Below are 15,458 nucleotides of genomic sequence, written 5' to 3' on the forward strand. Positions count from 1 at the left end.
TGATTTTTTGACCCTTTAGGGTCCATTCATTTGAAAGGCTTTGCTTTTACATTGCTTGTATTGCAATAATAAGTCCTACCATGTGTTCTGAGTGGAACAATCTCTTAACTTCCCCAAAACATTGAGGTGATTGGAGAAGTCTGGCAGAGCGGGACAGACTGGGTGGCTGTTGGCTGAGGTTGGAGGAACACATGGCTTTGTTGGACTCTTTCCTCCTACTGCTCCCTCCAAGACAGCCCCGTGTGCTTTGGGGTGTAAGGAAGGAACTGTGTCACCAGGGCCCAGCTCCTCGCTGTGTAAGAGGCAGAGAGGGCATTCCTGTTGTGTGAAAGTGAGTGAGCTATGGTCTGAGCTCAGGGCTGCATGGGTTCCCAGGGCTGGGACAGTGGCAGGGGCAGCACCTGTGGGCAGCTCAGCAGACACCTCCCCTGCCCCCCCACCCCCACCCCCAGTAGAGAGATGGCAGAGCATCTGAGGCCCTCCCCTGTTGCCAAGACTTGGAGGGAGTATCTGGACAGGGAGAGCCTGGAAAAGAGGATTTTCTGCTCAGGAAGCCTTAAGAGCTCAGAGCACTGGGCGTCTGTACTCAGTGTGTGTGGGCCGAGCTGTGTACTCACTCATTCAAATCTTATCTCCTGCAATGTGGCTACTCCTTTGTTCCAACTGAAATTTGGTAAATGTGTCTTCCAAGCCTTCATTCAGTTTATTAACATGTATACAGGATCAAACACAGAGCCCGAGGCCCTCCACTAGGCGGCTACTCTAGGTAGCCACAGAAATGGTCATTATCACTGTTTCTGGGCAGCTGTGCAGGAGCCTAAGTAAATTTTCAGCCAGGCAGCATCTTATCAGTAAGTGAGGGTTGGGGGGTGGGGATGGGGCGGGGCGGGGCGGGGAAGACTTTGTCAAATGATTTGCTGAAGCAGAAATGCCCGGTATCGTATCTCCATATCCTGAAGTCCACTAAAAAAAGACATGAGAATGACTACCCTGGTTTACTCTTGATAATTCTGGATGCACTCTCGTGACCACTGAATTATTCCCTAAATCCTCACAAACCATCCGTTTAATAATCCGTCAGCACAAAAGTGTGTGTGAGGCTCGTTACTCTCAAGAAATCTCAGGCCACCTTAGTATTTGGAGGACTCGGTACTATTTAAGCTGCATTTCTATGACTGGCATCACCAGCTAGGCTCCTTCCATTATTTTAATAAACTTAGTGGTACAACTGAACTCTGCTTCAGTCAAATCACATGTGCAGAAATATCTTTTAGATGTAGTTTAGAAGAATAGTAACATGGCAAAAAGAAAACTACTGTTTAAAAGGAAGTCCCTTTAGGCCCTGGCCAGTGTGGCTCAGTTGGTTGGACATCATCCTGTGCACTGAGAGATTGCCAGTTCAATCCCTGGTCAGGGCACATGCCTGGGCTGCCGGTTTGATCTCCCATTGGGTTGTGTGCAGGAGGCTGCTGATTGATGTTTCTCTCTCTCTCTCTCCTTAGCCCTTCCTCTATCTCTAAAAAAAATAATAATAAAGAAAAAAAAGAGGAAGTCTCTTTAGATGTCAAGCTTAAAGCCTCCTTAATGTACCAAAATGGGATGCAATATAAAATTGATTTACATACAACTCTTCAGAAGCATGCTGTGTGTACGAAGAGGGCTCCACCCATACGGAACCTAATCGTATGCCTGGACAGTGCAGAGGGGGTGGGCCAGATGCCCACCATCGGCGCCTCCACGCGCTTGTGACTGGAATTCTTTGTTGCTGGCTGGCGTGATTGTAATTTTCTACCATACTCTGCCTGCTGTCTGTCGAACCGAATGGATAATGACATTTTTAGTTGGGTTAATGTGATAGGAGATGGGGCATGAATTATGAAAAATGTTTTTAAAAGAAATGCAGGGAAAATATTATCAGACAGGAGAGCAGGAGCTGCGTGCTGGCCAGTAGCCATCGTCTCAGGTTTTCTTCCTGGCATCCTACACAAGCGGTCACGGAGTATTTACTCTTACACGAGTCGCATACAAACAGAAGCTCGCTTTGATGGGCTTGCGATCATCTTCATACAATCCACAAACCCCGCAGTTATTCCCCTAGATTTGCAGACAGGCAGGTAGAGGTGGCTTGTGCAAACACATGCACAGATGAGCACACAATGCTATCATCATACACATCTTAATAGAAGACTCTCATTTGGCCGTTCCTTTTCATCTTCGTAGCATAATGAGTGATTTTTGTTTTGTTCTGTTTTTCATAATGCACATATGTTACACTTAGAGTCAGATAAAATATTATTGCTATTGGGCTTTTAAAGAACGATTTCTTCTTGGGGGGGGATCAGCCCAGCAGCCAAGCCTGGGGAGAAAGTTTCCCAATTTTCTTCTGTCTGCTCTCACATTGGTTATCTTCATTATAGATGATCCTGAGTGTACGACTGGTCAGCTATTTAGTAACTGGCAGTAACTATCAAGGGTAAAGGAAATTTCCCAAGAAAGGAAGCTCTTGGTAACCTGCAGTTTACCATATAATCAAAGTGGCCCAGTTAAACACAAAGCGGATGGAATCTTTACTGACTGAGGAATTCTGCATCAAGGTGCAGCCCGAGGGCCAGAGAGCTCATTCAAGAAGCCGGAGAGGGCTCTGTGAGTGGGCAAAAGAGACAGCGTATGGGATAAAGACCCAGAAGGCTCAGACATTCTCCTGCTCAAAGGCGTTCCTCTCCCCTTCTAGGCAATCCCTAGAATTTCATCCTTGGAGTTTCCTCCTGAGGCTAAGTTTGACCTTATTAAATACACTTGGCCCCAGGGAGAGAAAACATTCAAGGCCAGTGCCAATTGTTAGGTTTCCTCTCCTTGGCACTTCGTAGTTGTGTTTGACCTAACCTCACCGAATCAATTTCTTCATCTGCAGAATGGGAATAGTAATAGCTCCCTTGAAGAGTCATGACAAAGATTAGAAACAAAATAGGTAAAAGATTTAGCGCTAGAAGGCAGTGAAAGTTGCAAGCACTGGGATGCCCATGCTCCCAGACTGGTTTGAGTGCCAGGCATCAGTCTCTCATCTCTTATTCCTCACAGCACCCATCGGGTCCACGTGCTCTTGCCTCACCTAGTTATCATCACTCCTTTCTCCAATCTGTCTCTCCATCTTTATTTCCCCAGTGACCACGCTACTTCAGGCTTTGCCACGGGTTGCCTGGAATGTGGTTGTTATCTTGCTCCTTGAGAACAATGACTATATCTTAAGCATATTTGTAGCCTTAGTACCTAGTATAGTGCCTGGCACATTGGTGTACTAACAGTTTCTTTTTTTTTTCAAAAGAACCTTCTGGCCTCCTTACCTCCTGTCTTTTCACTTTCTAATCTATCCTGTCTGCAGTCACCAGATTGGCCTTCCAAAAATACTTGTTACCCGAGCAATGTTTTGCTGAAATCTTTCGGAGAGCCCCATTGACTGAAGGATGTAGAACAAGCTTCTGATCCTGTTTTCTAAAGCCCATTAAGAACTGAACCCTGCCAGTAACCATGTGGGTAAACTTCGAGGCCCACCTTCCCCCAGTCCAACCTTCCCGTGAGACCACAGTCCAGCTGGCAGCTTGACTACAGAGACCCTGAGAAAGAGGCACCTCTCTAAGCCATGCCCAGATCCCTGAGCCTCAGAAACTATGAGCGAATAAAAATTTGTTGTTTTAAACTGCTAAATTTAGGGGTAATTTATGACACAGCAATAGATAACGAATCCACTCGCAATGTTACTATCTTGTGGCAACTCTTACATGTTGTCATGTATTATTGAGGTTCTTGGCATTTGTTCTATCGGGAATGAGCACAGTGCAATGCATCCAGTTGATTCTCTGCAAATAGCGATGTGATGACTGATTGGCTGAATGTTCCCTAAGGGCCTTCACATAGAAAGCATCCAAGAAACATTAACACATTGAGTGCTCGTAGCATGAATGCAGTGCAGTTTCCTGGGAGCTGGCCCTGAGTGAAGACCTGAGGCCCATGGTGGTTCTACCTCTTACTCTGGGCGAGTCACTGGAATCTCTCTGAATGTGGGTCCTCACCCCCAAATGTGGGGCTCATTGCAATGAGCTATAAAGTCCCTTTCCATGGGCATTCTGGGATTCCAAGGAGGTCAGTAGATACCAGGTTGAGACCATTGCTTGGGAGCCATGGAAAGAGCAGGCAACGTCCTACCTAGTTCAGGGCAGTAAATAGCCAGCTCAGTAGGCCTACTTGCTCCACCACGTGACATCCCTAAAAAAGCCTTTTTGTATCTGTTTTATTTCAGAATTACATGAAGACCTAAAAGGCAGACTCTGGTGATTTTTATGCTCAAATAATTAAATAAAAGTGAGAATTAGGACACCAGATCCTTTGACTTCTGACATACTGCCTTTTTTCTCCAAATTCAGGATGCATAATCCTTTTGCTCCTCAGTTAATTAACATCTAGGTTATAATCTCACTCAATCCAGTTCTGATGCCATGAACTTGAGAAACAAACACCATGAAGCCTTTGGAGTCCCGGACGGTTGGAGAATGGAGACAGGCTGAGTGCTAGGAGAGACACATTTCCTCGGGGGGGTTGGGGGAGTGCAGGGGAGCTGGAGGAGAGGGTCTCTTCTGTGTCACTTTATACTTCTAAACAGAAATGACCCCACACATTGGTGGTGTGGAGGCTGGGTGATTCATGTGTCATCTATGAAGAAAGATTCAGTAAAGAGCCCTTGTGCAGGCCACCGCCCTGAGATCAATATGTGGCCCCCAGGAGCCACCCCTTTGGGGCCACGCAAAGTGGAGACATCAAAGTGGAGACCTGTTCTCACCTGCTCCAGAAGTGTTTGCCCACGAGTCGGGGTGTGTGTGTGTGTGTGTGTGTGTGTGTGTGTGTGTGTGTGTATAAGATCTTGGAAGCTAAATGGCTGAATTGGAACCCTTTTTTTCCTCAGTCCCCCACTTTCAAATATTTAATAGCTCCTCACTATTCAGTGAAGTGTGCACCAAGTACTCCCCCCGCCCCCAGCAGAGAACTGGGAACTCTATGTGCCTCAACCTACTTTTCCCATTTGCTTTCACTAAGTGCTTGCGCGTACTCTGTGTTCCAGCCAGTTTATACTCCCTATTCCCCAAACACACCCTGTACTTTTTCGTCCAGATGACTTTGTTCCTGCAGCTCATTCCACCTGCAAAGCACCTTTCCCTCTGTCAAAACTCAGCAAAATCTCCAGGGCTCCGTTCCAATGCTACCCACCCCCCAAACCCCCAAAGTGCCACCGTCTCCCACGAGTTGGAAATGACGTAGAAATACATCCATCCTGTTGCCCTTCTACATTATAAACCCCTTAAAGATGTGAACTAATAAATATCAGTTGAATGTTATGAATTTAATGTTTCATTCTATTTGGCACGCTTCGACCCGTGGGCACTGTTGCTGTTTTGGCATGGACGTTAGAGGGTGATTTTCTGAATAAATAAAGGTCAGCTAATACAGATGGGAAATGGTATTGAACTATATTGTTGATTTAAAAAATAGAAAAAAATAATACCTCTAAACAGGTGACTAATAAATGTAAAATTCATACTAGTTAACAAAACTTACAACCTCCCTCTGCTACCCAGATATTGAAAACATCCATGACTTATTTTCATGCAAAATTTCCTGCTGATATATATCAGTTCTAGCCATCTAGGTGAATAATAAAGTGTCATTTCTAATCACTCTTGGCTCCTGTCAAGAGTTTGACCAATTAGAACTCACCCCGACGAGGAGGTGGCTGCTGGAGTTGCCAGGCAACAGACAAGCTAGGAGGCACATTGAGATGCTCTTAGATTTAACCAGCGGCAAGTCGGAGTGACATTATAATTCTGGCAAAGGAGAGCCAAATTATAACCCAGGATGGGGTACCCATGATGAGGAGTGTGTTTTCTTTCGAATGCAGATGGAAAAGGAACATTTTAACCAGAATTTAAACAGTTCATCATTATATTGATTTTAACTAGGAGATTAAGTGTCGGTGGAATACAACTGTGTTGCAGGATAAGGGCCTCTTGCCGCTAGATAAATACCCAGACATTCTGGAAAACGGGCACCTGGGCAGGCAGGGACAAGGTATTTTTGGATTCCGAAGTACTTATCACCATAGCCGCACTTGGTTATAATGACTTTCATTTTTATTGTTTGGAAGGACTCAGAAATAAAAGCAAATATTAAAAATAGACGGCAGGAGGCTGATACAGCCAAGAGGACGCTGCTTGTTCTAACATCATTGGAAGACGAGGGTCTGTTTTAGAAGCCCTTGTGCGTGACTGTCTGAGAGTTTACAGTGAAAATTTGAAGGTCAAACTAAACTGTGGTGATGACTGTAATTCTGCAAAGACTTTTGCACTGAAATGGCTGTAACTATGCATTTACTCATAAGCTGGCTTTATCAACTTAAATTTTTAAAAATTGTAGTCATCCTGGAGTAATACGTCTTCTCCAAGGCAAGAAAGGCCTAGAGGGAATAATAACCACTTCTGCCTCCGCCTTTAAGATTCATACATTATTGACTGTGCCTTCCTGGCAGGAAACATCTGGACGAAAGTGAAAAATTAGGCATCAAGCTGGATTCTCGGTGCCTGGAAGAGATACCAACCTTCCCAGTTGGTCTGGCTTTTCTTTGAGTCCCCAAGCACAGATATACAATTGGCTCATTTCCTCTTGAGTGACACACACGTAGCCTTAGGAAATCATGTATGAAGTTGCCAGCTCAGTGGGCCTCCACCAGCTTAATTATCTGGGTGAATGAGAGAATGTCCATCACATCTGTCCAGCTTTGAGGACTGAGAATAGACCAGCCGCCATATTGGGTTGGGTCCATGGTCCATGGTCCATCCAATTTGGAGCTTGGTCTCTGCCCAGGAGGCACTTGACGATGGAGTTGCTCATGAACTCTACCTCCAAAGACGTAGTGCCCACTTGCTTCATTTCTCTCAATAGCCGGCGATGACATTAACTACCCACGCTTTCACCTACTGCAAACTTATTTGCACCCAGAATAAACAAAGAGACAAAGATCTCCCTCCTGCAGGTTTCTCCCAAGCCTTTAACATGCTAAGGTACTTGATGAATCTCTAAGAAGATGGTTTGCAATATTTTACTGAACTGTATGACCATTAGGCCTTTTTGGCCCTCGGTGATTTCAAATCCTTTTCCTTGGTAGTAATTCCTAGTTTGAAGTTCATCGTCACATAAGTATAGTCGAAATGCTTTTCTCCTCGAAGTATTATTTTATTCTTGCTTACACTGAAGGTTTAGCTGCCACTTTTGTGCTGACATACACAACCTTAGAACAGTCTTAGCAACTTATTTCAATTGATTTAATACTTTTCAACTCAGAGAGCTTAGAGGAATATACAAATGTATAGATTTCCCGGTGTTCTCCCTCTTTCAGATGAGTTATAAAATTTAGAAATAAAATTAGTGCTCACCTGGGTCTCCAGGGAATCCCCTTACTTATATGTTTCCCTCAGAGAAGAATTAAATTAGCCCCCAGTTTTGTTTCCTGAAGATAAATCTATTTACTTCCTGGCCCATAATAAAGTTTTACACAATCCCAGGGTTACTCATTAATAGCCTTTGGTAAAGAATCTAAAAAAGGCTCTAAAAATCTAAGTAAATCTACCAGTTGCCCCTTAAAAAAAATTAATCCTTTAGGAGAGAGGGTGAAAACTCTGGCAGGTTAACCTGGCAAAATCTCCCCCCAATAAAGTCATTAGTTGTTTCCCCCTCACTACTTAGCCATCCTTCAATATAAATCTCAATAACTCGCCTGTCACTGGGCAATGATTTGATGGTCTTCTCTGATTCTGGAATCAGGCATGAATCAATCCACTTTCACTGTGTCTCTATCTCTCTATATTATCCCTGGTACAACTTAAGCCGGAAACCAATTTTATTTTAAATAAAAAATATGGATTTGTGATATAATGCTGATTTTAAAGTGACTTTCAAGCATTGTTGACTGAGGCAGTCTAAAATCCACATAAATAAAGCCAGTGTTATTTGAATATTAATGACACAGATACAGTAAAGGACTTGGGCTGCCAAGGTGCCATGGGAAAAAGCCTGAGACTTCCAAGGGAAAATAAACCTTGATTTCAAGAATGAACTCTGAAGTTTGAAAACAAAGCCCAAAAGCTAGTCACAAATTCAGAAAGGACTGAAGATAATGGATATTTCAAAGTTATTTCTGGGAAAACTAACTTAGGAACCAGCAACCAAGTGAAGTGCAGGCTCCTGCTGGTTCTCTGAGCTTCTCCCAGCTCTGCCTCCTCCACCCAGACCCTGTGTACCTCATTCTCCTCTTTGTGTCCTTGTGACCTGCTTTTTCTTTCTTTCTTCCTTTTTTAAATATATATTTTTATTGATTTCAGAGAGGAAAAGAGAGATAGGAACATCAATGATGAGAGAGAATCATTGATCAGCTGCCTCTTGCATGCCCTACACTGGGGATGGAGCCTATCACCTGGGCATGCGCCCTGACCGGGAATTGAACCATGACCTTCTGGTTTATAGATTGATGCTCAACCACTGATCCATGACGGCTGGGCGTGACCTACTTTTTCTCCTTCTGTATATATCTAATATCTATATTGGTGACTCTCTAAAGAGGAAGCCAACAATTGGTTGCATCCTTGTATTTAATTTTCCTTGATAAAATTATTTCCCTTTTCTCTCAGTTTTAGCATATATCTTTCCATTGGAAGCTTCCTGGTTCTTTGATTCTTCATTCATCCATTCATTCAGCAAATCATTACTTAGGGCCCATTATGTGCCTAGTGCCGTGCAGTTAACAATAAAGAAATAAACCAAGTCAAGTAAATGGAATGTTCGCTGGTGATAGTGCTACAGGGGAGAATAAAGCAGGGAAGGGTTTGGGGTCCTGGGGCCCAGATTCTGAGAACGTGGGTAACCACAGGCCAGATGGTCGGACAAGGGACCAAGAGTCAGACAGATCACCAGTGCTTTCCACTCTGGCTCTTATTGTAACGATGCCAGGGGACTTGTGACATATACAGATTCCCAGACACGCTTAGAAGTCCTCCTCCTGCAGGTCCTAGGGTGGCTAGAATTACGTATTTTTAACAAGGGTTTCAGGTGATTCTGGTGCAGCTGTTGGTCACAAGCCCGTGGTTTGAGAACCAGTGATCTAGAGACCAGAGCCTGATGGGAGGTTTAAGTCCAAGGAAGCATCCAGAAACTAGGGGTGTGTGTGTGTGTGTGTGTGTGTGGGGGGGGGTTATATATGCTGGGGAAAGAGGCAGTCAGAGACACTAACGTCTGGTAGCCTGCTCTTCTCTCTTCCACCCCTCCCTCCATCTTCCATAGAATAGAAGCCAGGCTCTTCCCATATCCTCCATCCTGTCTGCATCTTGTCATAGAGTCCATGCTCAGGGCCCCAAACCTTGCTTGTTCTTCATATGCAAAGGGAAGTTGCTTTTGGGATTAGGAAAACTCTATCCCCCTAACAAATCTTGGCTTCCAAGACCCCTGTCTCTGTGTGGATCACATAAGCCTGGTGTGCAGTTCCAAGCTGAGCAACGACCTCCTTGCTCTGGACGGCACCACTGTCTCCTTCTGAAGCAATGAGAGCCACGGATCTGGTGGGGAGAGGAAATCACGGGGACACGATTTATGGAGCGTGAGACACTTACATTGGTTTCATGTTGGAAAAATATTATCCTTGTCACGTCCCTTTCAGTCCTCATGTTTCCTTCATTTAAGCAGCATTTAGCACCTCTTTCCTCCCTGAAATACTCCCCCTCCCCATTCTCCTGGAATTCTACTGCAGCTCTTCTTCCTGAGTCTTCTTTGTAGGTTTCTACTCTGCCCCTCACTTCAGTGGGGCTCTCCGCAGCCCCCCTTTCTCTTCTGGTGCTACAGGCGACCTCGCCCATGTCTGTGTGTCTGATGACCATCTTTCCTACCCTTGTCTCCTGAGCTCCAGATCTGCAGCCAACATCTCCCTGGTGCATCTGCTCAGTTATCTGTTTCCCAGGAACCTTAAACTCACCAGGTCTAAGTTCTCCAGAGAGGGGGAGGAAGAGGGATCCCCTGCCCCCGGAACGGCCTCCTCTCAAATGGAAACCCAGGAAAGTAAACTGACCTGTATTTAGTAGGAAGATGATTTTCTGTGGAGCTTTAAGTTCACTGGGGATATATGTTAAACAGTGGCCTAGAACTGACAAAACCCAGGGGATCTGTCCATGACATTCCCCGCCCCCCCCCGGTCCCCCCCCCCACCTCTTTCATTTATGACAACCCCTTCCCCTAGTGCTGTGAACCTCTGTGAGGGTCTCTATTTTCCACAACTAATTCAGACACTAAGATTTCAATTTCTGAACCAGAGAAAGGAGATGCTTTGGGTCCCCCAGCACTAGATTTATTTGGGAAACAATATTGTACCACTTTCTGGAATATACCCTGTAAGGTGCTAAAGAAATCTAGACCCTGATACGGGTCTTTTTCCCCCTCAAAGAAACAGCTCAAGACTGACAAGAAAACTCTTTTCCTTTCTTACTGTTTTTCCCCCAATCAATACACTTCACCAGTGTCTTTTTAACAAATGAGATTCTCGCTGCATCTGTAGTGCCGCCACGCCATTGCTGACTCATGAGTAAAGAAATAGGATGCACCATGGCCAGCGGATGTCACCCCCTTCTTTGGTTAACTCAACATTTTGGTGACTAATGTCGTAAAGGAGTCCTCCCTTGAACTTGTCCAGTGCTTACAACTTTTTAAAGAAGCAGGCCCTTCCTTCAAACAAATTCTCCCTTGAAACCTCAATATGTAAGGAGGCTGAGAGTGGAGCAGCGCTCCCTCCCTGACCCGGTGTGTGCTCTGGGCCGCCCTCCTGCGGGGGAGGCTGCAACTTGCCCATTCGGGGACTGGATGGCGGAGCCACTGTTCTCAAACCGCTTTACTGGCAAGAAAGGAGACATTGCCATGACCTCTGTCTGAAACCTGTTTCCTTACCTCAGTTGATTCCAAACTTGGGTATAAAATAGAGAGAGGAGAGCTGCTTCTAACCCGCCTAGGTTTCCACAGGGGCCCCATCTGCTCTACTTCCTTTCCCCCACCCCCAGACAACCCCGGGACGGTCCCACGTAGCTAAGTAGAGACATGGTCAGTTGGAAGGTTCATCAGTCCTCATGGATTCTAATCCTGGAGCTGGATTCTAATCTTGGCTCTGCCGCTCACTGGCTTACATGTGTGACATGAGGCGTGTTACTTAGTCTCTCTGTGCCTCAGTTTCCTCATCTGTAAAACGAGGTGATAATAATAGTATTTACCTCACAGGAATGTGGTGAAGGTTGTGTGTTAATACAAATAGGAGGCCCTTTGAGTGGTGCCTGGCACAGTAAGAGCTGTGAGTGTGAGCTGGTGAGCTGGGGCCATGCCCTCTGACCTCAGATACCAAAGGCCGTGGTGGAAACAAATTAAACCTCATTGAAGATGGACAGGATCACGGGTTTCTGAGAGAGCTCACTTGGATGGAGTTAATTATGATGTATGGGACCCTTCCTCTCCTGGGGGCTTCAGAAAATTCATAGGCTTTGAACAGAACCATAGGGGTGAGCGTCTTGAGTTGAAGCTAAGAGTAGCTTTCATTTATTGAGCTGATGACAGGCCACTCCAAGCCCAGCCGTTTCGGAACAGCTAGACATGGTGGGCGGCTCTGGAACTGGGACTCAAACTGAGGCAGCCCCTTCGCCACCAAACATAAGGGCTCCAGACCTCCTCCTCAGGGGTTGCAGAATTCGGAACAGAAACTAAAGCCAGATCGGCAATGGAGGGGCCATCAGTGAGGATCAGGAGTGCGAGAACTTGGGGAGAAGGGGTGGGGGCGGGGGGAGCCCAGGGCTTACAGAGCTGGCAGCCTGTTGGGGATGCCACCCTTCCCTCCGCCTTGGCCAGCCGGGAAGGATGACCAGGGCGCTCATTTACCAGGGCCTGCCTGCGCGCCCAGAGCTCTTCCACATGCACCCCCACTCCTCCCCAGGAACCATGGCCATCTCCTCCCGTTTCGGGTCTGATCCGAGCCCACCTGTGTTTCAGGCTGTTCTCCTGCCCCTCGCTGTGTAAGGCGAGCCTCACTGTTCAGAAGCATCCACATCACCTGCCAGGTTGTTAGAAAGCAGAGTCTCGGGCCCCATTGACAAGACCACCGGGTGGTCCATTATACGTGAAAGTGTGAGGGACACTGCCCCAGTTTTCTCCCGTGTGCCCCCAAAGTGCCTGGGGCAGGGTCTGGGGACATAGAGGGGATGCCCTCAGTGCTGTTGATTCGATGGGTCATGGCCTCTGAGGATGTGGGAGGCTGGGGAAACGGAAGACGCCGATGCAGTGTCCTGTGCTTTTGCAGAATAGGGAGGTCTAAAGGCCCCAGGAGGCAGGGCATTTTGTTGGGCCACGTGGACGAGTGATGCAGGGTGAACCAGCTCTCCATCACCATTTGAAGAAAAAAAACCTGTCCCTTAAGGAAGAGAGTCTGCATTTCCCGGGTCTTACCTCATTCAGCTTTTCAGGACTGAAAGCAGAAGTTAGGACACTTCTGACCTCTTCCCATCTTTTGTCACGTAAAAACACGATGCTGTCAGCTACCGGTTTGCATTCCAAACCCGTGGCCTGACGGAAAACAGCAAGCAGAGGGTTAGACCACAAGGGAGCCCGAGCCACCTGGGCGGCAGTGCAGGCCCATGATAAACATTCTAGTCAAAGGTTCACCAATGACCAACAAACGGGGAGGTTTCGTTTGCAAGGATACAGGAGAAGAATATAAAGACTTAAGGATAATGACCTGAAGATTCATGGCGGAGGGCCGGGGCAGCAGATGGATACGCTCTGCTGGCCCACTTCGCCCTGCGACAATGTGGTCACCGCTGTATAAGTAACACAGCGGTCCTGTATGCTCTGCAGTCTCTCTGCTGAGGACCAAGCAGCAGGCTTCTTGGGGTGGGCTAGTCTCCCCTGGGATGGAGTTTCAGGCCTGAACTTGATGGCAAGAAGTTTTGTGTGGCTGGATTGGTCAGGTTGGGCCGGGAGTTGACAGACTCATGTGTCTGGGTCTTCGGTGTGTGTCGTGGAGTGGGGAAGGGGGCGGGGAATGGGGGAAGATAAGGTGGGGAGTGTGGAGGGAGACGGGAGGGGGAAAGGAGAGTCCTTCGGAAGCTTATCCCAACAGAGCTGCTTCCGAGAGAGAGCCGTGTTCCTGTGTATTTCCACTCATTCACACACTCATTCATTCATTCGTTTTTCTCATTCAGCAAACATTTGTTGACTGTGTAATATATGCCAGGCGATGGCTCTCCAGGGTTGAATAATGAAGGCGTAGGTTTGGCCCTCAAGGAGCTGATAGTCCAGTGGGGAAGCCGACAGGGAGCTCATAGACTAACGAACAGATGTCATTACTGCTCATGAGAAGGTGAGAGTTATGAAGTGAGGAAACAGGGCAAGGTGAGAACATCATAGGGGACCAAACGGTCAGGAAGGCTTCTCGGAGGAGGAGGTAGTCAGCTGAGTCTGGAAGCATGCAAAGGATGACCCTCCTCACCCCTTCTTTCCAGGCTATTCTGTTTCTTCCTAAAACCAGCTACTCCCACCCAGTGGTCAAAGCTGGGACCACCCCCCCCTCCCCACAGCTGATCAGTGGGTCCCCCCTCCCCCGCCCCAAGGCCCCAGGGTGTGAGGAGGAGGGGGGATTGGAGGCCCAAGCACTCTTCAGAACCACATGTGATGTACGGTTTCACTAGTTCTTTTCCCCGTTTTAATTATAGTTGAAACATGAAGCCAGCCATCATAATTCAAAAGCCTTGTAAAAACTCCTATTTAGAGGAAAATTATAATTTTCTGATAAAATATGAACACTCGGAATAAGCTATAAAACATAACTGCAAAGTATCTGGGTGTGGGGGGGAATTAATTATATATAAGAACCAAGGGGCTGGGCTATTTTTCTGCAGAGGAATCCTCTCCGTGTTTAGGATGAAATTCTGTAGGAGTGCCTTGGTCACCATGCAGAATGGTGGCTTTATGGAGTTATGGGAACATAACCCATTTGTTTAGGTTCCAGAGTCAAAGGAGAAAGCACGCATTAGGTATATTTATATATTGGCAAACACCCAGTCCTGTGAAAAGCTGCAGGCAATAAAACATTTCACTCCAAGGAAGGCTGGGTGGTGGTTTATGGGGTCCTGATGAAACCGAATAAATTAGAGATAAGAGTCAAGATTGATTGGATATTGTATCCATCCATCAGACCTAGGACTGGATCCAAGACGTTTTTTATCTGGCACCTGGAGGACAAATCTAGCCCTCTGCGCGATGTCAGCATAGCCCTCAAACCTCCCCCTCCCCAATCGGCCAGGACGATACTCTTCCCAGCCCACAGCTTCCATTAGGATTCCCCAGTTTTAATGGAGAATTTCGGGGGCATTGGTTAGAGAAATGTTTTCATTTCTAGATGTCATACTGTAAGAGGGAGAGCGGCAAAAATCAGTCATTTCAGAAGAGGAGATGTGAATGGATGTCATATAAAATAGTTGTCAAGTTTTGGAATGTTCAGCGGCAAATAGAAGACTTGGATGACCAGAGAACAGTACTTAATGTGACCTCAAAATATATTTACCGAAGGCATGTTACATGGGAGAGGAAATTTAGGTTGTTTTTAGACCTGAGGGGGTAGAATTGGGTTCAATAGGGGAAGCTATGGGGAAAGATCTACATATCTAAAGAACTTCCCAATAGTCAAAAGGCAGAATTAGCCCAGCTGGCGTGGCTCAGTGGTTGAGCATCAACCTATGAACCAGGAGGTCACAGTTTGATTCCCAGTCAGGGCACATACCTGGGTTTCGGGCTCGATCCCCAGTGTGGGATGTGGAGGAGGCAATCGATTAATGATTCTCTCTCATCATTGATGTTTTTCTCTCTCTCTCCCTCTCCCTTCCTCTTTGAAATCAATAAAAACAACAACAACAAAACAAACACACAAAAGGCAGAATTGTTTAAAGAAAAAATGAGTCCCCATTGCTGGAGACTTACCCCTTCCTGGAAATCCCGCACTGGAGGCTTGAGTGTCTGAGAGGTCAGGGGGTTGGTCTAAATGACCTTTAAAAACTCTTCCAAGCCTGAGACTTCCTCTCCAGAACACTCCTCCAGGTATTTTTGTATTAGTTCTCTCTCTCTCTCTCTCACTCTCTCTCTCTCTCTCTCTCTCTCTCTCTCTCTCTCTCTCTCTCTCTCTCTCTCTCTCACACACACACACACACACACACACACACACACACACACACACACACACACATTAATTGTGGCCAATTACACATAATGTAAAATGTGCCATCTTAGCCATTTTAAGCATGCAGTTCGGTGGTATTAAGTACATTCACGTTGTTGTGTAGCCATCCCCTCAC

At 46.4% G+C, this 15,458-nt stretch overlaps 1 protein-coding gene across 1 annotated transcript in view; it reads right to left on the reverse strand.

The window, feature by feature from the left end:
* The window catches only part of TBXAS1 (thromboxane A synthase 1), a 155,767-nt gene that overhangs the window by 53,243 nt on the left and 87,066 nt on the right, over nt 1-15,458 (reverse strand). The window contains exon 6 of the mRNA XM_036328564.1: nt 12,559-12,675. Coding sequence (XP_036184457.1) covers nt 12,559-12,675 — 117 coding nt within the window. The remainder of the gene's footprint in view (nt 1-12,558; nt 12,676-15,458) is intronic.

This window comes from Myotis myotis, unplaced genomic scaffold (genome assembly GCF_014108235.1).
Source record: "Myotis myotis isolate mMyoMyo1 unplaced genomic scaffold, mMyoMyo1.p scaffold_m19_p_11, whole genome shotgun sequence".
Lineage (NCBI taxonomy): Eukaryota > Metazoa > Chordata > Mammalia > Chiroptera > Vespertilionidae > Myotis > Myotis myotis.